Raw genomic sequence first — 25,435 nt, 5'->3', positions numbered from 1 at the left:
TTTAGTGTGTAGCATGTTCTGGTTGCATCCTTCTGGTAAATCCTTTGTTTATTTCAACAGTGTGTAAAGATAATGGAATAAAGTTGGTGCAAATATAAACTAGCAGATGTAATATGATCACTGTGATGAGTATGAGTTATGACCACAAGTTAAAGTTTTGTACTGAAGATTTACACAGAACAAAATGACATAGAAGAAAACAACCTTTTTTCCACACATTACAATACAATAAAATAAAATATAATACAACAATAAACAATGAAACTAAACAGTTCTACAAATAAAATTATATTTCACCTCTACATGAGGTCAAAATGCCTTTCTGTCCCAAAATATTGGTCTTTGTTGGATTTATGTGTGTAATATATGGTGTGTGTGTGTGCTTAAACCAGCACTATAACCCACCCTTTTCATTTGGGAGCGAGAAAGAAAGCAGGCTGCTGCTATAAATACTCTCTCTATGTTTGCTATACACGTCAACGCATCAAGGCCAAATTCAGAGTAAAGAGACATGCTCAAAGCTTTCCTTTTTTATATACTGGACAAAGAACAGAGACATGCACATTGAACATAGGTGACGGGCCGTGCACAGGCCCCGATATGCTTGTACAAAAACAAAAATATTTAACAATGGAGAAATGGATGGATGGATGGATGGATAGATTGAGGGGAGGATGGTTGTTTTGGGGTGAATTAGGCCCTCTTTATGGGGTTGCATAAACTACTTGGCTAGTCATTATTGTGGATTGTACATAATGAAGGATAACTGGATTTTCTTTTGGTGTGAAAATATTTTAATCCAGATGACATGAAGCCTGCAATCGACCTCAGGAGACAAACATGGGTCTTAAAAAACCTTCGCATTAACACTTTCTCTGAGTTTTAGATGTTTTCAGATGTTTTTTATAAATGGAAGGTAAAGCGGTCACAAAGCTCTACAGAGCTTCATCTGCATACTCTCTTTTCTTGGGTCGCCAATTTGCCCACACGAGTGCATTTTCAGCTCGGTGTAATGTGGTACACAGATTATTTCACATATGTACTACCAGTTTATTTATTTTCCTTGCTAATGATGTTGAAATAGATATATCCTGAAATAGCTTTTGCTTTACATGAAAAGATGACTATTAGAAATAGATTACGATTTACCGGTGGACTAATATACTGCAAAGAGAAATCAAGCTAGTGAGTGAAACTAAATTGAATATGGTCATATTTCTATAATATGTTATTATAACACTATATCGAACCAACATCCACCAGTTCCTTATTTCTAGTTTGGAGTTTTCATATTTTTATTGGCAGATCATTTTTCTTCTTTCTGAAAAAGATCTCTATTTCGAGGTTGAAAAAAAAAGAACGAATGGTTCTAGTTGTTGTTCATTATAGAAAATACCACATAAATTAGATTTAAAATGTATATTCAACATATTTCCACTGGCTGAGAAGTCATTTTTGTAGTGTATAAATTAGACATCATGCAACCCCTTGCACACATGCAATTCCCATGTGTCTCTTCATATAAAGATGTACTCTGAAGTGCTTGCTAGTTACGTAGAATATTTTGGGGACTTGGCTTAAGAATATACAAAATTCAAATATATCGCTGGATAATTTACTTCCTGCAATGTAAAAAATAATAAAAAAACAGCACAATGAACCCTTCAATCAAGGAGTCAAGGTGAATACCCCCTTTATTTCTAGGGGGATTGTACATAGCTGTCTTGAATAATGACTGGAATTCCTTTGGGCCACAAAAAGGCTCATCGGTGGCCGTCTGTACAGTGCACCCCGAAGTCAAAAGTCCTTTCGTGGTCCATCATTGCTGTCCTCTAGAGATTCAGCGTTCATGAATTAGTGCAAACTTCTTAAACATATTTACTGGTAAGCACATTCATTTATATATTTCCTCCAGAATTCTGGATGGACGGTCCTTCGGCGTTATGTGTCCCTTTTTTTCAACAGCACCATCAAAGTAGAAAATCAGCAATGTATATCTGCCATGTAAGTTTTTTACATGACATGATTCCAATGCAACTTGACCTAAGCAATAAATTAAGTGTTACAATATTGAAACGAATACAAAAAAAGAATGGGTTTTTTTAGTTGTTGTTGGACTGAAGAAAAATTCAAAAACGATTCAGAAGGTCCTCTTTGCTCTGTCATTACTTGGTCTTCTCATCTTTAGGTCCTCTTTGCTGCATTTCCATTCCGTTTCCTTTGAGACATTCTGTCCCCATCATTGTGTATGTCATTGTGTGTCTTTTTATGTGTTTGTGTGTAGATGAGAACTCGAGTTGAAAAAAAACTTCAAAATCTTAACTGCACTTGCAGCTTTTCACAATCATGTTAGACAGCTGTTCCACCTGGACAGAAAAGACATCGAATCGCAATTATTTTCTCGATCAGAATATGATTACTACAAGCCCATATTTAGAATACTCAGATTTTAGATATTTACCTTGTATTGCCTGCCGACATAATACATGATCGGAAGAGGTTCCAGGACTTGAGGTACACAGCACGGTTGAGCCGATGCACCGGGGTTATGATGCTTGTAAAGGGCTAAAATCTGTAAATCAAGAAACCAAATGCCCACAGAGGACAGTTTAGAGCCTTAGATGTATAGTAGTCTAGCAAAATACTAGAATGCTGGCATTATGAATGAGTGGGAGAACCTGAAAGATCATCTGAAAATTTTTTTATTTGAATAATAATTCCCCAACCTTTTAGCATGGTTTATTTATATTATATTCAATACTGCCTACCCTTTTATCCTGCATTATGTCATTGCCATTGTCACAAATGCCACAAAGCGTGGTGCTTGCCCGAGCGTAACGCACCTAGTTTATGTTTTGTTTTGTGTAGTTTTTACTTCATGTGACTTTTTCATTGACTCTGTAGGTGAGACTCTAGTGCTGTCTCTGCCCACTGGTTTGTCAATGTTGTATTTCCTGATAGCACTTAACTATTCTAATACATCAATATAAAGCTCTTTCTGACAGATTTTGCTGTTAAAAAATGGCTTGAAGTTACATTACTTTAAAATTAAAATTGCTTTTAATCTTAATCTTAATAAATAAGCAAGGTTGGGGCTGAGTTTATTCTAGCCCAAGTTGTAGATTTACAGAATGTCAGTAGTAGTTATTTCATTTTCATTTAGGCTGGCAAATTCATAACATTACCATTTATGGCATTTGGCAGAACCCCTTAAACAGAAGATCTTGCAACTGAGCAGTTGAGTGTTAAGGGCCTTGATTAGGGGCCCAGCAGTAGCAGCTTGGAGGTGCAAGGATTTGAACTTAAGACCTCCTGATCATAATTCCATCATAACCACTGAACTACTACTGTCATACCATATAATGGACCTGACTGACAAATACATGAACCTGATTAATAATAATCAAATTTAATCATAAGAAATAATAATAATTTTCCCACCACAAAATGTTGGGACAGAGGGCAGACTAAAAGTAGACAAATAATATCCTACTGTTCATCCAAATAACAACAACAAGCAAAACTGTAAGTTTACTTGATACTTGATTAGAAATCATGAATTCAGATTCAAAAAGTATTGTATGCTGCTCCATATTATTCTCATCATGTAATTATTAATAGATTGATCTATTGATAGACGTTAGATTTAAGTTTCCTATGTAATATGATAACCATCATGCAGATTATACGAAGTATATAGGCATTAAATAAAGTGCTGAGACATTAAAAAATATAAACGCACAAATAAATAATAATAATTAAGCACTGAATTCATGGAACATGTATTAACACAAACCAGCTTTAAGCACCGAACCTTGCAAATGCGATCTATCAGCGATTTCATGACGCATCACGTCAACCATATACACGGTTTCGAAATCTTTGGAATGATTCCCAGGATGTACGGGTTCGCACTATAGCATTACTCACTTACTGAACATGCCTTGAATCCCTCAACAAGCATTTCAACATATGCGAGGCTCTAATGCTTGCGTCTTTTCTCGTCTCAATCCAGGATTAAGAAATGTCAGGTTACATACCAGCTTTTGCTAAAGATAATAATGGAGCCAGGATGCATTTCAGGTCTTGTTTAACAATTTGGCAATTTTCTTTTATAATAATGTAGCAATTAAGAAGAAATGTACTTTTAGGCATGGAAAAGAATTGAGATATTGTACTTCAATTTGTACACGTGTTCAATACATGTTCTCTAGCTTTAATTACTTATCTAAGAAAAAAATACATCCATTTCACTTTTAATATTTATATTTAGACCAGAGAGGCACAAACTAGTGCCTTGGTGATAAAGTTGGCCTGACATTTGATTTGGCCTGCCATGCTATATAAAAAAAAAGTATTTGGAAAAACGTATTATTAAAAATATAGACAATTTTATTAAAGATTACTGAATTATTAGGCATTGAACTCAACTGAACAATAAATTGGATTGTTTTTCATTGTATTATAAGTTTTCCTGAACAATACAAGTGCATTAGTTAAGCAGCTTACAGAGTAATGCTTTCGATTTATTTATTAAGTTTTAAATATTTTAAAATGATAACTGAGAAGAACCATATAAATTTTAAGTTTAATACAATGTGTGCAACATTTATTACCAGCCCACAGCCCACTGTTAAGTTTAGTTTTTGGCGCTTCATAGGAAAAATGGTTGGGCATCTCTGATTTAGACCTTTAGATTGGAAACCATGAAGGTCTCTTCTTATGTTCTCCAGCTAATGACTGTACAGCATATCAGTCAACAAACAAGTCTAGTTTGGCAAGTTAATGTGGGAAAGAGTACCAGGAATTGTACAAATTCAGCCTTCTAATGCTACACAGTGTAGTTAACAGATTTTACTGTGCAACTTGAGGATTATCATCTCCCCTGGCCCTACTGTGTTCAACTTCAGATCAGAAGGTAGTGAGCTCAAATCCCAGGACCACCAAAGTTCCCACTCCTGTGCAATTGAGAAAGGTCCTTAATGCACAGCATTAACTTCTTTAGTATTTTGAGCTACAGGAGATCGTCTGTTGGATCGGACCACACGGGTCAGCCTTCGCTCCCCACGTGCATCATTAAGCCTTACCCCCCCATGACCATGTCACCCGTTTACCACTGTTCCTTCCTTTGACCACTTTTGATAGATACTGGCAACTGCAGACTGGGAACATCCTACAAGTGCTGCAGTTGTGGAGATGCTCTGACCCAGTTGTCTTACCATCACAATTTGGCCCTTGTCATACTTACTGAAATCCCTCTCCACTCACAGGTGCCATGATGATAAATAATCAGTGTCATTTACTTCACCAGTCATAATGTTATAATGTCATATTGTTATGCCTGGTCGGTGTATAGTATTTACAGTATACAAGTTAACAAGGTTTCTTTGCTAATGCTAGGTTAGATTTGAATAGTTTCTAGTAGCTACATAAATTAACTATGCAACAAATCTGATTCTAGCTAATGAATAATATTTACATGCAATCTTTATCTCTGATTAATAATCATCAAGCTATGTGTTATTTGTCATACATATAATGAGCAAATTTAGAGCGATTACAGGCAAAATGGCATAGAATCATCAACCATTTAAAAAAAAAAAAAAGATTTACTATTTACATTAAAATATGACTGGATTAATTTAGTTCAAGTAAACACAAACATGTTAAGGTTTGCTTCATTTGTAAGACTTGTGTCCATTTCTTATTGTATACTTACACTTTTATCATGTGCATGATCTTTATTCCTGAGTCTATTAAATGTAGCTTTTGGTATTTTTCGGTATAATTAAAAAAATTCAAACCCCCATCTGAATATTTTTAGCGATATCAAAGTTTTTTCTTTCTTTTTAAGGACAGTCCCACCATAATGTTCCACAGAAAACAAGTTCAGGAAATGACCAAGGCAGGAAGAAGTAATATGCTGGAATGTTGTTCTGGGAAATGCTTCATCAGGGAACACTGGCTCAAAACTATGCGGTTATTTCCCTGCCACAAAAGAGGACTGTATGTAAATGCAATGCCTTTTTTTTTTTTTTTTAAATAACACTTTAAGATGTGTAAATATTTTAAATCACGTTTACGAATACGTGCATTCAAGTTATTACCTTTTAGAGGAAATAGAAAATAGGGAAATAAAGGGAATTTAAACAGGAAATATTTTCCTACCTGTGAGTATTTGTTTTCAGCATTCCAGATATAGGCACAGGAGCCCATGCAGTAGTTGGCAAAGTAGCCCTTAGGCTTGTGGATCCACTTCCAGCCGAGATCCTTCCGGAAATCGATGTAGAGCTTCCGCATGCAGCATGTCTCTGTTTTTCTAACAGACAAAGCAAAACAACAACATTTTTTAGGATGCAGTGAGGTTTATGTCACAGTTTTCTTCCGGTAAGTGATAACGCAGGGGACTATACATAAGGGAAAGAGTTGGGTGAAAGAAACTCGAAAGACTGGATAGTATTACAAATAAGAAGAGAGTAAAATTGACTAACTCATCGCAAGTAGGTTCCGTAACAGGAGATCGCTTTTTGCGTGACGAGAAGCTCTGGCCGTCAAAAGGAACAGCCCAGGCCAGAATATACGGCTTAGCCATTAAACTGGCAAGAACATTTTTGTCTCCTCTTTCTGTAATCAAACCTAAAAAACAAAAATACACAGACATGTAATGTGTTGCACAATGTCTCTCAAATCTTATATGGTATATATTACAACCTCATTTCCAAAAGAACAATATGCACAATGCAAATAAAAACAGAATGTAATAAAGTGCAAATCTAATAAATCCTAAATATATTTACAATAAAACAAAAAACATATAACAAATGTTTAAACTGAGAATATATACAATTTTAAGTACAAAAATAAAATTAATGGCTGCAAAAGGTCTCAAAAAAGTTGGGACAGCACCATGTTTACCACTGTGTAGCATCGCTTCTTTCTTTCTGTATACATCTGGGAACTGAGGAGACCATTTGCTGAAGTTTTGGGAGAGGAATGTTGTCCCATATGTGTCTTATACAGGATTCTAGCTGCTAAACAGTTCTGGGTGTCCTTTGTTGTATTTTTTCGTTTTATGATGCGCCAAATATTTTTAAACAGTGAAAGGCCTAGACTGCTGGCAGGCCAGTTCAGCACCCCCTAATCTTCTACTACAAAGCTATGCTATTGTAATAGATGCAGTATGCAGTTAGTATTGTTAGAAAATATGCATTTATGCCTGAAAAAGCCCAAATTCTTTGTATTGTATAAACCTATTTATTCCATTCAGCATTGATGGAGCCTTTCCAAATGTGCAAGTTGCCAATTCCACAGACACTAATGCACTCCTATACCATCAAATTTGGCTTTTTGAACTGAGCGCTGATAACAGAAAGTGGTCCCTCTCCTCTTTAGTCCAAAGGGCGTTAATTCGTCTGACCACACACCAGTTTTCCACTTTGCCCCAGAACATTATAAATGAGTTTAGGCCCAGAGAGGATGGCAGGCTTTCTGAATCATGTTCACGCATGCCCTTCTTCTTTGCATTATAGTGATTTCAACTGCGTTTGTGGATCATATGGCAAACTGTATTCACAGACAATGAGGAGATGTTAATGAGCCCATGCAGTGATTTCTATTCCAGAATTGAGACTGTTTTAAATGCGGTTTTTTAAAACCTTTTCTAATATTGTTCCAAGGTTCCAAGAAGTCTTTCACAGATTGGTAAAGGTCTGCCCATCTTTATTTTATTTATTTATACCCAATCATCTTACTGACCTGTTGTCAATTAACCTAATTAGTTGCAACTATTTTGAGACTTGTTGCATCAATCAAACTCAAAACTTCTTAATTTTCTTTCCCTTAAATGGTAAATTTTGTTTTCAAAATGATATTGTGAATAAAATATAGGTTTATAAGATTTGCAAATCATTGCATTTTGTTTTTATTTACAATTCACACAGTGTCCCGATGTTTTTGAAATTGTGTCTGTAAAATAAAAGCTACTTTCATATGATCTTAGGACAGATAAGGGTCCAATGGTTACAAAAGTTTTTAGAATTAGCTTTTAAAAGTGGTAATAATAATAATATTAATAGGGTACAATGAGAGGAATAAATAAGGAAAAATGTATTAATTACTGCCATGCTTTTTAGGCACCTTACATTTAACAAGGGCGGAGTAAAACACAAATACAGCTGATAAATATCTGATTTGAATGATTAAAACTGCTATTACATATTACATTTTTATTTATCAGTGCATGCAGTATTCTCTGCCAGTCTCTGTATCTTTTTTTAATAATAAGGATATGGAAAGTTATTTTACTATGGGGTGCTTTAATAGTAAACACGGAAATCAATAGTCATAAGGATTCTTTAATGCCTATCCTTTGCCTTGCCATATTTGAAGACAGGTATAAAATTTTTATCCTTTGACTGTGAATCTCACAGCAAAACATTACACTGTTAGTTTAAAAGTATGTGGACACCCTATTAATTAGAGAGCTCCGGTGTTTCATCCAAACTCACTGCTATCAGGAAAAACAGAAATGGAATGGATCATTCTGAAGAGCTTAGTGACTTTAAATATTGCAGTGACACAGAATGCCACAAATCCGTTTGTAAATCTTTTTCAATATCTGGGAGTCTGATGGATGAATGGTGGATATCTAGTAAACACAGGTCTGGTTCTGTTTTGCAAGGTTTGGGTCACTTCATTTCAATGAATGCTAAGGTTAATGCTAAACTATGCAAAGGCACTTTAGACAATTGTACGACTCTAACTATGGATCAAAAGTTTCTGGAAGGCTCTTTTCTGTTCCAGGTTGACTTTACACAAGAATGGTCCATAAGGTCATGGTTTTGACATATTAATGCCTATGGTTTTAGATTGGGAGGTCCAACATGCACATATATGTGTTGCCAATTTCCACCCTCTAGGTAGTTCTTTACAATAATGCAACAGCTACTAGCATAACCTAGTTTTGGACTTGAGTCCAGTCTAGAGATGCTTCCTCTATTGACTTACTGGCATTTGTACTTGGACTTGTATGGGGAATTGGTCTCACTAATTATAGTCTTGGTTTTAAGCAAAAGTTTATGCTGATTCATTTCACATACACAAAGACTGACAAGAAGTAATTCCCTTTTCTAGAAACCCTGGCTTAATTATTGATGCAATGCTCAAAAGATGGTAGTAGCTCTTTTCTGTTGGGACTTGTTAAAGGATCCATCCACACATGCAACCAGAAACCATGTGGTGTACAAACATTTGGCTTGCAAAAGAAATGATCAAACCTGATAAGGAAAATTTTAAGCTCTCCACAGGCATCCTACATCCACAGTACACCCTCATCTCAAATGTTTGTTCAGGTTCTGTCAAAGAGAAAGTTATTATGGTTAAAAAAAAAATCTCAGTACACAAGATTTTAATAAAAGCAGTTATTAAAGACAAGTGTCTAGCTTTTCACTAAAACTATACAATAGAAGTTTTTAAAGTGTCTCCCTAATACACAAATCCCATTGCCTGATACCCTGATTAACATGATGTCAATTTATCCACTATATAAATGTCACAATTGCAGTGTGGATTACTGTGAATAAACATTTTGGACATGACAAGTTGTTGGCTGTCTGCATGTATTCAGAGACTAAGCCGATTTGCACACAAACTGTTAACATTGCTTATTTTAATAATCCATATTAAATAATCCATGCTTAATCAAATGAGATATGCGAAATAACTTACCAGAAGACTGGAGCCACTCCTTGAGCGTAGCTGTTACATCGAAGGATATCCATTTGTTTAGAAACTCATTAGAGACGTCATAGAAGCCCAGGTATTGTGCACTGGTGCCCGTGCCCTTGTAAATCTCCAGTCTCTGTGGTATGCCGTTTTGGATTGCAATACTTATTACACGCAGCCTAAGCTTGGCTTGTGACAGCAGCCTGTAGTCCTTGATGCTCTGCTTCATTTCATTCATGTTAAAGAACAGCACCTGTGTCTCTGTCACATTATTGCTCCCTGAAAAAAAAGACAAATTGCACTGATTGACTAGATACTACTGGTTTCAACCATATGCCATTCTAAATGTTTTAACATTTTCCACTAAGTTAGTTATCAGCATGTGTTTAGCATTATTCAACAATATGAACTGCCATTGTTATTCAAAATAACAAAATAACACATGATGTCTAGTACTACAGTGGTCCCCCAGAACTCACGGGTTCTTACGTTTCTAAGACCCGAGTCTTAAAATCCGCAAATTTTGGACGCAGCCCCTATGGTACCTTAGTGAATTAATCTAGACATTATGTCACTTTAATACAATAATGTGTTTAATTTTTTTAATAAAATTTGTTAGTGAAAACAAATTTTTTCCTAACGTTCCTAAACATTCGGTCCCACTTCAGATTCCCGCGAATTTTAAGATAATCCACAACTTGCTGTTAGTTAGGTTCCAAATGAGAACTCGTGAATTTTCTGAGCCGTAAGTTTCTAACCACGTTACCTGGGGTTGACTGTATAGCATCTGGAATATGCCGGATGTACAAAATGCAGATGTACAAAAAATGCCAAATGCCATATGTATAATTCATATATAAATGAGATCTTATGTCAGTCTAATTGCACACAATACACATATCACATTACTTGTTCTGTGATATAAACTCTACTTATGGCAGCATATGATATATGCTCTCTTATGACAGTCTTGTGATATGGGGTCAAGCATTTGTCAGTAATCTAGGGTCAAGATCTTAGTCTAAACATGTTACTTGAGCCTGTGTTATAATGCTAATTTATAATGGCACTTGACATCTGCCATTATGTACAGCACGAGTTGATTATCAGTCTTATGACTTCTTTCTCTTCTGTCAGCTGCTCTTCCGTTGGCTGCTCACAACAGATCATTCACCTCCATATCACCCTGTCCTCTATATCTGCCTCTTTAAAACCAACCACCGGCATGTCTTCCCTCACCACACCCATAAACCTCCTCCTTGGACTCCCTGTTTTCATCCTGTGTGGCACCTTCGTCCTCAGCATTCTCCTACCCCCTTCTATACCCCCTGTTCCTCCTCTGAACATGACCGAACCATCTTAACTGCGCCTTTTGCACCTCTTGCTCCAAAACGTCCTACCTGCAATGAACTCATTTTTAAGATTGTCATTTTTATTTCACATGGTAAACAATGTGTCAAGATCATTTGTTAGCTGGTCTCATTATAAACCACCAACCCAATTCATGGTGGCATAATTATGTTAAACATTATGTACTGTATATATGGCATGTCAGGGTCAGCTTACGTGTTCAGAATGCACTCTTCCTATTAGCAGATTCTTGTGAGTTACCCTGGAGGCTACCTTCTATGCTGTCAAAGAGAATCAGCTAAAATCTTTTCAGTCAGCAAGTATGGACTTACATTCTGCTGTAAATAAGTAGGAATGTGTGTCTGACTCACTTTCCAGCAACCACAACGAGCTACTAGAAAAGGGTGGAGGTGGAAAGAGTGGACATCCTGCTGCACGGTGCACTCAATGAAAAGCACCTGTAGCACTGACTCTGTTAGTAGGCTGTAGCACGCATCATAGTCGACACTAGCCACCTGCTGAGCTGAGTGTGCAATTTGCCCTATTACTGTTATGAAGCAGCATTGCAGCTGTCGCAATTAATAGTGCACATATTGACCTTGTAATTTACCACAGCAAGGCGCTATTAGGTTTGTGCATGGGGCACCATGTGCTGTATATATCAGCTGTTTCTTTTATATTAAGAACTTTAGATAGATAAAGGATAATAATAATAAATTATAATAGTGAGGCAAGCACCACTAAAAAGTCTGGTAGGGGGACAAGCACAGAATAGAAGGAAGAAAGAAAAAAAGGATGAAAGAAAGAACGATAGAAAGGTTTGCATTTCATAAGGTTGCAAATGTAAATTATAAGACAGATAGTGAAGAACAGGAGAGCAAAACAACATACAATGCAAACACATAATGGTTTTTTTTTTTTTTTCATGTTGAAAAGCACCCAAAGAACTCTTCAGCATTAACAAACCCCAAACATGCATATCTGTTCCAGCCTGTCTTTCTCAGAAATTGCCCACCCAAAGCTTAATAACACACGCACGCACACACACACACACACACACACACACACACACACACACACACACACACACACACACACACACACACAGCGGTGAGGCAGTCCCCTAGAGCCTTTCACACAAGTACACTGGTGTTCCAATAAGTCTTGCGCATACGTCCTGTATATTGACGTGCTGCAATACCAAAGAAGTGAATCTCTAAGTAGTCACACTATTTGATGAAGTCATATAATTTTTGTCATCATTTGAGATCAGTTGTGCAATCAGGATGTCGCAATACTGGACCTCCTGTCAGGAAAACGACCATGATTTTTACAACTTCCATTTTTGAGCCCGGCCGTAGTTTTTCCTTCTGTGATTTAGGTTAAATTTATTTAACACAGTTTTTTCGGTATTATAATAGTGAGCCATTTACACAGAATGCTTCTGATCGCCACTAGGTGAAAAAATGGACCTTTGAGATATTAAATTTTTTTTTGGCTTTGGTCATGTTCAAAAATAGTTCAGAAAAAGAAAAAAATTCAAACAATTAAAAAACTGCTGAAGGCACCAAATAAATGTCAGTTAAATGTCAGTTAGCAGGAAATCTACGCTGAAATGTTGCTTCAGCAAAACCAGACACGAAATCGCGGTTACCAACTAATAAGTGGTGGAAGTTTTGGTTGCTTCATATATTTGTACATTATTAAATTGTAGTGCTTGTCCTTTTACATAATTATTATAAATTGCACAACAAATACGCTGTTTTAGCCTTGATAAACGGTCAACTGCATTTTAAGTCATAAACTAAAAAAAATTATTAATGAATTCATAGAATCACACACTTGTTCACACCTTGGGGCCAATTTAGAGTCTGCAGTTCACCCAATAGCTTGTTTATTGGCAAGAAACATAACTTGGCCCTATATAAACGCAGGGAGAACAGGTGAAACTCCACACATGCTTCCCTTGTACACTTCTTACAGCTTGATGCATTTGCAAACCCAAACTAATTTAAATGCATGAGATACGAGTTGTTACATGAGCTAGTGATTTGGGAAAATAAAAAAATAAAAAAACCAGAAACACACATCAAACGCATACTTGCCTCAGCTCTGCTTTCAGCTGTTTTGTAACACAAGTGACCTGCATTCAAGAACACCTGTTGACACGCCCCTCGAAACGACCATCCTAAAAATGTCTGTTGTGGGCGGCGCATCTTTTTCGATGTGCCCTGCATAAAATTCATTAGTATTGAATCATGACCACGTGACCACAGCTCATGTAATCACGTTTGCGAGTGCAGTACAAATGTTGCCATTAAATGTTTTACATTCGATGTTAGGGCTAAACATTTTTATTAGCTCTCACCTCTAAGTGTTTGTTTCTGTGCAAGAAAGTGCATCAATTGTGTGCCATTAATATATCAATATAAATAAAGCGTTAATCTTTGTACATTGACATATTGAGAGGGTGAGAAGAATCGCTTAAGCAGGGTATTTGTTCATGGTCTCAGTGTTAGCCTATGGGAGTTTCTGTGACATTTGATCATCCATTACAGGAAAACACAAGTCTGATTTGTTAAATAGAATAACTTCATGAGTCAGAAGCCTAAAGGACATGTGCTGAGTTTGGTTAATGTGGCTTGAAACGTTTGAGAGATATAAAAGTAGAGATCACTGGGAATTAGGTGGATTTTGAGCTTTCGTAACGGGAAAGCTGTAACTCCGATCGAGAATTTGTGGTGGGAAAAAGTATACCATTCCCTTATACGTACGTATCTAGTACGTAAAAGTTCTCCCTTTACATTTCCACTTAAGTAAAAGCAGAAAAAACACTTGCTTTTAAATGCAATTGAATTAACCCTTTCCTAGAACCCTTTCCCAGTACAAACTCTTGCTAGAACTGCATGGTTACTATTGTGACAGTTTATGATTTGACTATACGGATGTTTAAAAAATTTACTAAAGTACGGTAAAGGCATATTTTTTTCTGTCCAGTACCGTAGAATAGACAAAGCACTCCAAATCAGAGCAGGCTTAACATGAGGAGTTCGGTGCAAGCAGCTTGAAAGCTATAGGAGGAGTAGCGTTTAGTAATTCAGGGTCTCAAAATATGAATAAATAATAATAAAAATATTAGGGAGAAGACGAAGAAGCAAATGAAGAAGAAGAACTATAATGTAAGTATAATGCAACTATATCATTTATTAATAAAAAAAAATTATAAAAGATGAGGAATCATTCTCAACTAAAAATGAATGAATATGAGCCTCATAGAAAGGTTTACTAAAATTCCCTCAAGTGTTTTCTTCCAAATTAGGAGTTATCTTGTCACTCCACAGCCAAACAAATACCTAAACACTGAACACAGCATCCATGGTGGGGATTTCCCTGAACAAAATAACAAAATCTTATGTCAGAGTGTCACGAGCAGCAGTGTGCGGGGGTGATTACTGCACGCACTCACACACGGGGGTTTATTTCATTAACCGTCCAGTCACATACAACGAGCTCATCCCTCATAATACGGTAATTACATAACAGTCATCCACCGTGCATAAAGATTGCCTCGACATGCACAATTCTCGCTAGTGGAATCCTCGGTAATTGTTGGAAATTATTTAGTGTCTACGCATTCAGGTGAGTCACTGATAGTGTGAGACGTGAGGCCGGCAGCTGACAAAATGCCCACCTAATTTATAAACAGTATAAGGCATACATACAAAATATTTAGAATCTCGTCTGCAATTAATATCCGTACTCGTGTTTCCAAACCAGTCCTCAGGCTTTGGCGGGTCACATTTTTGCTCCCTTTTTTTCTCACTCCCACTAAATGCCTGGTTCAGGTGTGTTCAATGTTGAGAAAAAATGTGGACCATGTGGTATGAGGTGCTCTGAGCGCTGGATTGGGAAACACTGATCCATACTATTCGTCACTTCTTTTTTTTTCACATTGAGAAAAAGCTGTATGTATTTGCAGAAGTGGAAAATTCAGAGAAGACAGAGATCCTTTGTTGGTGGCAAGGTTGGTGGAGGGAGTATGTGTACGTCTATGTGTGTGTGTAGGCACACATTCAGGTAAGCTCAGGACAGCTGTCCTAACAGGCACAATGGTAGGCCTATCATTACCGACGGGCGCAGCCACGTTCCAGCAAGCTTAAATACCAGCCTCCACAGCACACTGCTCCTATCCATCCATTCATCCATCCATCTGCCTCTCTCTCTTTCCTGTGAACTCAGTTGCCCCTTGGTGGCTTTTAAACCTGTGCTGTACTCAGCGAAATTGCTTGGTGCTAATGACATGATATAAAAAAAACAGACAGGAGAAGTGTAGGACGTCAGAACGGCTTCACTCCAAATAGTATTGGATCCTTGCTTGATGTTAAGGGTTGATTGTAAGACCTTCCACATTGTTTTTGAGCAGTGGTATTTGCTAAACACTTGTCCAGGTCTAGTATATATAAAATTTAATAATTAATATAAAGAATTAGAGGTAAATAAAGGCTACATCCATAGTCCATTATCCGGCCATTTCTGGAATGGTATTCAAGGCATATGTGGCAATCTCCCCTTCATCATTCCAAAATCTGGCTTCTATTTTTACACAAAAAGGCATTCAATACTAAGACCATTGGCATGTGTGCAGGCTAAAGCAAGTGTACTACAACCGCTTAAAGGAACAGCCTGAGGAAAATCAAATGAGTAAAACGTTTGCTTGGTTTAAGCACGGATTTTTCTGCTTTTGCAATTTTAAGGTAAAGGTGTAACTGTATTATCGTCCATGGTATCCATGGTACATATTGCGCTAACGTTCTCCAAGATGGGCACCCAATAACATTCTGAGATTGGGGTTATGAATTAATGTAAGTTCTAATATAAGATCATGTATTGTGAGACAGATATTATTCATAAGAATTTCAGGTTTTAGATCACTACAAATGGTCAGAGGCAGCTTGTATAAATGGGCTACCAGATTATGTAAGGGTTTTTGTTTTGAGAGAGATTATATTGTAATTTTTTTTTGCAAAACTATCTATCTATCTATCTATCTATCTATCTATCTATCTATCTATCTATCTATCTATCTATCTATCTATCTATCTATCTATCTATCTATCTATCTATCTATCTATCTATCTATCTATCTATCTATTTACATATACTGTGTGTATATATAGCAAAACATATCAGTGAGGGGCATGTTGAGTGATTATACAGATTGGAATGCCCTCTAGATTTTATTCCCTTTTTTCGCCAGTGTTCCTCATCCCACTTTGCTGACACACTGATAACTTCAGTAGTACTTGAGAGGGTGCTTGTGAAATACCATGGGTAACGAAAGTGAACAAAGTGGATTATTTACTCTAACCCCCACCCCCCATTTCCCCAACCAAAAGAAATGCCTATGGAAGTGAAAATGACAAGTATATAGACTAAGTGCATGTTACATTGTCCAATCCAGGTACAAATTACATGAAAAGACAGAAGACAAAACTGAAACATGGTGGTTTTTACTTTGAATGAATGGGTTACAACTTTCTGTTTACCTTGTTTGGTGTTAGAGGAAGCGAGTAAGGCATTATTAAATTTGAACCTCTTGAGAAAAAAAAAAAAAGGTTTAAAACACAAAAACACGTGTAGGCTACCTAATATCACAACCAGACATCACTGCAATTGGAATAATTGAAACTAATTGTTACTTTTGTGAGTTTCTTTAGTGTTTCATGTACATATGCAGCACCAAGCTACTGTTAATGTCTGTTAAATGGTGTCAAGCCAGATCCCAATCAATGAAATGTTTCCAAAATAAAATCTGCCAACTAACAACAGAATAGAAGTGTTTTTAACAGTTTTCTGTATTCTATCTAACAGTTTCTATCTGCTGTTAGTGAGGATAATGCTAAGGTTTTATTTGAATGTTTAAATGTGTGTCAGTCGACACACAAGACATTGCAAAAGCAGAGTGCAGATGGAGAGAATAATGGAGTAGATATACTGTACGTCTTCAACATTACGCACATCTTTAACATCTTCGGCAACATTATTTGTCTTTTGTGCCTTCTAAGGACATTAGCCAATATATCAACTCTGCAAGAAGACATTTTTTTGCATTTAATGAGCAAAATTGTGAAAATACACTTGGGAGTGAAAGCGACTATTAAGGGAGCACATTTATTCCTCTCATGAATACCAGGAAAGTGCTGGAACGCTTCTGGCTAAAACAATTCTGCTAAACTTAGCCTTGGCAGTCAGAGATCCTCATGTGTGGGTATATGCATTAATAAATTCCTAGGCAGTTTAGTGTAGTGAGCGCCAGAGAGCACACACTTATTTGGTAATAGCTGTGAGGTTCGTCTGGCTTTAATTCAATGAAGAAGGCCCTGAGACTTTAATGTCACACACACACACAACAAAAAATTTTTAAGGACGCCCTAAAACATGGACACACACAGATCCACAGATCAGCCTAAAGCACTTTTACATTTATATAATTCTACAGAGAAAGTACAACTCGTGTTGCTGGATGACACTTTGTCTCTGTGAGTGCTTGTCTGCAGTAAATTCATTGCTCCCCTTGAGAGTGTTTAATTCTGACTCACACAGCATGCACCACCAGTCTTCCTTCCTCGCAAACAGCTCTGCCACAAACAGAGAGTGAGAGAAAAAAAGAGAGAGAGAGAGAGAGAGAGAGAAAGAGAGAGAGAGAGAAAAAGAGAGAGAGAGCAAGAGAGAGAGAGAGAGAGAGAGAGAGAGAGAGAGAGAGAGAGAGAGAGAGAGAGAGAGAGCGAGAAAGAAATCCCAAGGTGGTCAGAGATCAAATTACAGGAAGCCCCCTCTCTCTCAGGGGACCAAAGTAAAAAAAAAAAAAAAAAAAAAAAAAAAAAAAAAAAAAAAAAAAAGATAAGATGCAAAAAAAGGGACAGAGGAAACCTTGGATGTCCACTGCATTTTCTCCAAACAATTTTTTTTTAAAGTTTTTCTTCTGTGTCGACGATTCAGGCCTTAACTAAGCTCCCTGTCTCGCATGCCTTTGTTCACCATTGTACATCTGTGATCAAGGGCTTCATGTTAATGTCACCTTCGTTTGAAGTGGTTAAAGTGGAATTGAGGAGTGGTGATAAAAAGAAGGCGGGTGGCGAGCTTCAAAAACCGACTATTTACCCATCAACAGATGGACCTAAATTGTTAACAGCAGGTTCATGAGCTAGAAGAGAAACCTGCAGTGCCCAGGGGGAAAAAAATGAAAAAGAAAAAAATCTAAGGCAGGCTGTCAGAGCTATTAAACAAACAGATGCCCAAAGTAGCCAAACGTTTCGGTGTTTTTTTCTAGACATTCGCCGGTGCTAAGAGCCTGTTGAGCCTGTTTGAACATAGCCTGATTAGCAATCTGACACAAGGGAGCAACAACACAAACAATACAACAATGTCATCGATACTCATAGAAAAAAAAAAGAAAAGAAAATTGTGCTACCTATGATCTAAAGTTCTTAACTTACACATCTGCCTGCAGAACAAGAAGAAGAAGAACAGGAAAAAGAAGAAGACGAACAGGAAGAAGAACAAGCTAAATAAAAGATGATTAAATCAATCAAGCTATTTAAGAGAGATCTATTACATTTGTGTATTTTGCGTAGTATAAACTGTGTCTTTATATTTACGGTATTTTAACTAATCTGTTGTCAGAAAAAGTTCCCATGAGCTCAAATCAAGCTTTTTTTTGCATCTGATTAAATCTTAAATCAGATTAAAGCTGCTATCTAAATTACAAGTATCCTTTGTAAACACCAGGTTTTTTTTTTCCCAATAATCAGATTAATCGTGTCGTTTACAGATGAAACCTGATATACTTCATGATTGCACACTACACTGGCATATGTACACATGCCTCACATGATAGATGAGAACGCAAATGCAAACATTCAGTGAGTGGTGAGAAAAGGCCTGATTGGTTATCAGGACGTCTATGATAATTCAAAGACGAAAGCTTCTCACATTTGAAACACATCAGACCTCGATAAAGGTGAGATACAACAGCAGACACCATCCATAGGGTTTTGCTCTTGCCAACCAAGAACCGGAATCTGTCCCTACAGTGGGCACACTGTACATTTAAGCATGTGGTGGAAAAGACCAGGCAATATGTTATAGATTTTTAGACATTTGTGTAAACATTAAGTGAAACTGTAATTGTCTTATTATGTATTTCGAACGACATGGCATTTCTGAGTCACTCGTGCTAAGTTTTCCGTTCTGGCATTTTGTACTTCAGTTTTGCCTTTATCACAAAATGATTTGTGCCTGTAACATATGCCATGTATAATGACGATGTCTTTTGAATTTGTGAGAATGCTTGAAATACAGTAGGTTAGATTTACACTACACTACACAGTATGTGCCTAAATGCAATAAGTATTTCATCTGGCATCATTGGCATCATGGAGGTGGTGAATGAGGTGGTTTCATGTATTTGTTTTGTGCTACTGCAATGCATCACCAATACTTTAAACAAATCTTTTTTGCTGACATCAATAGCATTTAATAATGAACGAGAAATACAATTTGGTAAAATATTGATGTCTATCGAAGTCTTCAGTCTAAATGCCATCTTCATTTGAAGCCCCTTCTATAAGTAATAATGTATTACTGACTTAGCATCAATGTAGTGGCTGATTAAGAACTGAGCTCCACTTCCACAGCATTGGGTTATGGGAATTTAATTGTACATTTTTTTCACCCCTGATTATTGGTTTAACTAGGAGTAAAAATTTTTATTAGGATTAGCATTAGTGATCAACAGAGGTGGGTGCAGAACTCTTCAATCCCCATTCTTGTCCACTGCCAAAAGAATTCTGATTAACGCTCCTCCTGAATCTGCTCTTGACCAACCTTTTCTGTTTCCACATATAGCGTTTGGCCGAAAATTTATAAATTAACACGGAGAACATACCGCCAGCTTAGCTGGTTCTAGTCACCAGCAGCCAAACAGTTGTATCAGTGCCGGACTACTCCGTCCATTTTGCAGTTATTATGCATATTTAAACCCTAGTGACTATGACTTTTAATGAGTAGGTTCAAAAATACAGAAAAAGAAGTATGGTGTCCCCCAAATGTCTATCTTAGGACCAATATAACTATTTTTATGGTCACCTCAAAGAACAGCAACACTGTCTTAAAATGTAAGGCTACCAGATTATTAATTAAACCTGTATTATTTATTTTATGGTAGATTTAAAATTATGGTTAAAAACTCTAGATACTGGTTACTAATATAACGTGACTAAAATGAAAACATACAGTATGCTTACTTAATGGATGACTTAATAACTTGTATATAAACCTTGACTATTGAAATGTGTTGCAGTCTATCTATTTCCACATTAAAACCACCAGTGTCTTACAATGTTTAAATCTTTGAATCTTTTTATACTGGCTTATCGTGCTTTTACTTCTGAAACAGGGTAGCCCATGTACTTTCAATCCAAATGATCATTCACGAATCAACCAATGGACAACCAATTAAAGAAGAGCTTGCTGCTGAAATTAACACATTTTGCCAGCCAAGCACTTCCCCTTTCTCTAAAGAAGCTTACATGAGTTTCTATTAAGACGTAATGTAGAATGTGCAAATGTGGGTTGTACATACAGTTCCCAGAAAAGCATGCAGGTATTTGATTGCGAATACTAATTTCTATCAGACATTTTACTTTATTAGTTAGTTTACTCAATTTAGGTGTTTTTTTCACTTTTACTTAAGTATGTCTTAAATACTGTAATAGTACTAGAACCCAGCTATTACCTGGTTTAGTTTGTTCCCTTTTTTTTTACCCCTCTCACCTATAATTGTAGTGTGTACTCCACCTATCAATAATAACAAATTGTATAGGAAATGTGAGAGGCCACGCTAGAACTGGTGTCATCTGCAAAAGAGATGGGAGCACAGGGAGGCGTGGAGGACGGCTCGGGCAGCTACTTTTACTTATGTAAGCGTTTCCCAATTGTGAGATGTTCATAAAGACCCTCTTACCCTTTACTAGTTACTTCCTTCAATGCTCAATTCTAGTGCACTCCATCTGACAACTTCCTCATATTGTGCTCGTGAAGTACTTCTTGTGTGAACATATGGCTAAACGCTTCCTACCACTAGCTACAAATAAACACTAATAGTATACGGAAACTCACAATCCGAAATTCAGGTACTTACATTTAGCAATTTCGAATTTGTGCATCTCTTTTCCAAAGTACTCCTCTTCCTCCTGAAGCTGTGATTCAGGACCTAGCTCGCTCTCTTGGCCAGTGTTGGCCTCTACTGTGCTGTTGTAAAGCGAGATGATCGGTTCTGGGATGTTCTCTTCCTGGTCATCCTCTTCAGGCTCAGGCTCCTTGGCCATGCGCAGCTTACTGAGGATTTGTCCCCGAATGGCCTCAATTCGCTTCCTTTTTGCCACCTCTAGGTCCAAAGTCTTGCAGGTGGACATGGCTTCAGCTATAGATGCCAAGCAAGCAACAACTAGCACCAAACAAAGCTGCCTCATTGTGATAGTGATCTGGTGCTGAAATGTACCCAGCTCAGTTTAAAAAGCAACAGGTGAGGCTGACGTCAGGTGTGATGGGGCTGGAACGTTCAGGTGCCGATTGGTAAGGTGATGCTGGGATGTTTCCTGATGTTGTTGATGATGACAATGATGCTGGTCATGGAAAGCACCTGTAATATTGGAGTAAATTAATGCTGGGGTGTATTAGTGGAGGGGGAATCCCAGTTTACACAGAGAGTCTGTTTGTCTCCTGAACCCAGACAGTACACTTTCAAATGTGTAGAGTTTGTGTGTGACCAGCCCTGGTGCTTCAGGTCCTGCCAAAAAAAGAGTCGATTTGTCTCGCTGTCTCTCCCACACACAATTAGTCAGAGGGTGGACGCAAGACAGTGCTCCCCAGGGTCTGAGCACATGTGATGTCAGGGCCACACTTGAACTCAAATAAACACTGAATATATATACATTTGCTCAAAACACAAGCTTGAATTGGTAGCTTTCTGTGATTCTTTTCTTTAGTGCCTCCCTGCTGGCAAACACACACAGGAGCACTTGTTCACGACCGCAAGTCTGGCTGAAATCCCCTTCTTTCTCTCCCTGTCCTGGAGACCTCTTGCTTCTCAGGAGAACGGCTGCTGCATAGAAACAATGACAAATCTGTGTGCAAGTTTGTGCTTCTTCGTAGCCGGTTGTGTTTTTTTTTTCTTTTTCCTTTCTTCACAGGTTCATAGGTTGTTGTCAGAAAAGTCTCTTAAAATATCCCTCTTTTTTCCCTATAGTGAAACTCTTGATCTAATGACCAGCGCTTCCTAGACAGATTCTCCGACTGGCTCTGCTACAGCCTGTGGACAAATCGGATAGCAAAAACACAAAAAATGTAAGAGAAGACAAACAGAAATGCTGAGTGGACAAATATAGTAATCCTGACACTTCAATGTTAAGCATGTGAAACCTGTGAGTAAGATTATTGTGCAAGGCTCAACAGAAAGAGATATACTTCAGAGTCGTAAATGCATGGTTCAGAACATGTGGTTAATATCTTATGATTCACTGCAACATCAAAATATTAACAAAAAAATGAAACAAAAAAAAACCCCCACAAACAAAAAGAAGAGCTCCTGCATGCTTCTCTCCAGCAACCCACGTTGTTTTACACACATCCGAACATTTACATACACACCACACACACACATCTGAGCAGTCAAGAAATCGAAAGGTAAAGAAATCCTTTTTGGAAAATACCTTAGAGTTTCTCTGCTCAGTGATGTAACGGTGAAACAAATGCTCTTTGGAGAACGAGGGTGTTAAGGTCAATAAAACTGGAAACGAAAGCAAATGAAGCAGCCCACAACGACATGTATTGGATGAAGAGTCAGTAGCAACAGCACTTAGTTGAAGTTATGAGTCGAGCGTTTTCACTGCCGGCAGTGTGTAAGTCCTGGGATCGGGTTGCACTCCCACTCCCTCTCCCTCTTTTCCTCCTTCTCTTCTCCTCCTTCTTTGCCCGTCCACTTTTATGCTTCGATCCCTGATAAGGACAACTTCTTCACACCTCCTTTTCTGCGCTATCTCTCGCTCTCTCTCACACTCATACACTCACTCATTCACTCTCTGAACCTCCGTAATCTCAGGGTTCACTCTTGTTTCTGTTCCCGGCAGACTAAATAGTTATTTTATGCCAAAATGATTAGTGAACGTTGTCCTTGTGTCTCTCTGAACTCACTTCTATCCCTCTCGCGCTTATATCTTCTCTCTTCCTTTTTTCTTGTTCCTGTTACTTCAGCTATACAGCACTGAGATCTCCACGCCCAGGAAATGAGCATAACGGATTCTGCTAAACATCTGCTTTGAACGCAGTCCACAGCAACAAGTGATGGGACTGAAAGATCGAACATAAGCAGAAGTCTCGATGACTATCTCACACACACATTAGAAGGACAAGACAGACAGGTAAACAGGATCTGTGCGACGCTTATGTCGGCCAACCTAACCGCACTTGAAACTGCCACAGTGACACGTCGAAAGTGTGTTGATGTTAAACACGGTTTTGCCACAAAGACCTGTCCTGTTTAACTGTGAAAAACTCCAGGCCCTGCAAACTTTACTTATGTTTCCTTTAACAACAAGGTACAGCCTGGGAAAACACTCTACAAGGACATATAATAAAAGAATAAATGAACAATACATTGTTTCTTGAAATGTTTCTTGTATCTAGTTTTTTTGGAAGATAAAATCACCCGTCTTCATTTAAAACATAATCACTTTTATGCAAAAAAAAAGCATAACCTCCGAAAGGAAAAGAATGACCACTTTACAATATGAATCGAGCCCTCAAGACATTGAATCACAAGCCTTATGGGTGACTGATCACTATTCACTAATCAACACTAGTAGGAAAACACTGTTTTTTTCCCCTGTTGTATACATTTTATTTTTATTAAAGTGCTTTTATTAGGTCATATATACATTTGAACTCATTGCCTGCTTAAGATTTTGATCCATTTTGGTATATATTTAAAGATTTTTAATAGTAAAACTGATTTTTTATCTTTTTTTTATCTTTTTCAGAACACATTTGACGGGTTTTCCCAATGTCCCTCACATATGCAAAACTGCAACAGTCAACTGATTGTGACAGGATAGTTTCGCTTTCCTCTCCCTATACACTGAGTTATGACTGACTATGTATTTTGTGTATATGTTAACATTCCAAAAATCATTTTACTGTCCTATATGATGGAGTGCATGGAAATCAAGACAGCATCAACTCAAATGTCGATCAGGGAGACTGTCAGTTATTGATGTGCATTATATTATACAGTTTGAAGTATAATTTTTGCAACATGCAGGCATAGGAATCCAATATCAATTATGCCGAAACATTTTTTCACCCTTAATGATGTAAACTTACAGGATATAAAAATAAAATAAAAAATGTAAAACATGGTGGTGGTAGCATAATGCGTTTTTCTTCAGCCTGAAATGCAGCATTTTATTAAGTGGATATGATAAAAAAAAAATAAAAATGCTACAACTACCAGTTGATTTTAGTGCAAAATCTTCAGGAAGTTCACCTCTCAGAATGACAACGACCCAACGCATCCATCCGAATGAACACAGGAAATTGTACACGCAGTTTCAAAAACATCATTCAAAAACACATACATATATATATATATATATATATATATATATATATATATATATATATATATATATATATATATATATATATATATATATATATATATATGCAATCAGGTAGTTTGTTTGGTGAGTTGTTTCTTGTTGGTTTTCCACCTTTTATCTTTCAAAGTGTTTCTGATTGCTTTTCACTGTGTAATTTTTTACTTACCTTGTTTAGACAAATAAAGACTCCCTATAAAACATTACTTACCATGGCGTTGTATGAATTGTTGGATACTTGGCGCCCCCTAGTGTTCAATTCTTATACCGCATGTTTCTTACAGAGTATAAAGAAATACTTTATACAGCATTTCATATAATCTTTTATATGATTATCCAAATGACTCATTATGTAATCAATACAAAGTGTGGGTCATGCTTTTAAATGAATGTTCTAACCAAACATTACATTGAGGATACAATTCTGATCTCTGTGACATGACTATTTCTGCTAGAAGGACGAAGATTTTGGATATTAACAAATGCCATATTTAGTTTATACTCACTATTAACTGTATTTGTTTTTTAAATGTCAGAACCACAAGGTCAAAGCTGTGTTGCTTGTAATGAATAAAATATCTAACATTCTCTATATTGCAAACTAGTACGCATTTGTTACATTTACATTTATGGCATTTAGCAGATGC

General features: G+C 37.0%; 1 protein-coding gene across 1 annotated transcript; it reads right to left on the bottom strand.

The window, feature by feature from the left end:
- Positions 1-23,501, bottom strand: tgfb1a (transforming growth factor, beta 1a). The gene is made up of 8 exons (XM_083524942.1): positions 22,845-23,501; positions 21,275-22,444; positions 9,727-10,002; positions 9,276-9,353; positions 6,492-6,636; positions 6,169-6,319; positions 2,462-2,572; positions 1-2,366 (listed from the first exon to the last, which is right to left on the bottom strand). The coding sequence occupies exons 2-8, from the start codon at positions 21,603-21,605 to the stop codon at positions 2,319-2,321; spliced, it is 1,140 nt and encodes a 379-aa protein (XP_083381068.1). The 5' UTR covers positions 21,606-22,444; positions 22,845-23,501; the 3' UTR covers positions 1-2,318.
- Positions 23,502-25,435: the final 1,934 nt, after the last annotated feature.

Source organism: Silurus aristotelis (assembly GCF_946808225.1).
Source record: "Silurus aristotelis genome assembly, chromosome: 22".
In the NCBI taxonomy this organism is placed as follows: domain Eukaryota; kingdom Metazoa; phylum Chordata; class Actinopteri; order Siluriformes; family Siluridae; genus Silurus; species Silurus aristotelis.
The sequence above is the reverse complement of the archived record's forward strand: the minus strand, read 5'-3'. Positions and strand labels throughout refer to the sequence as shown.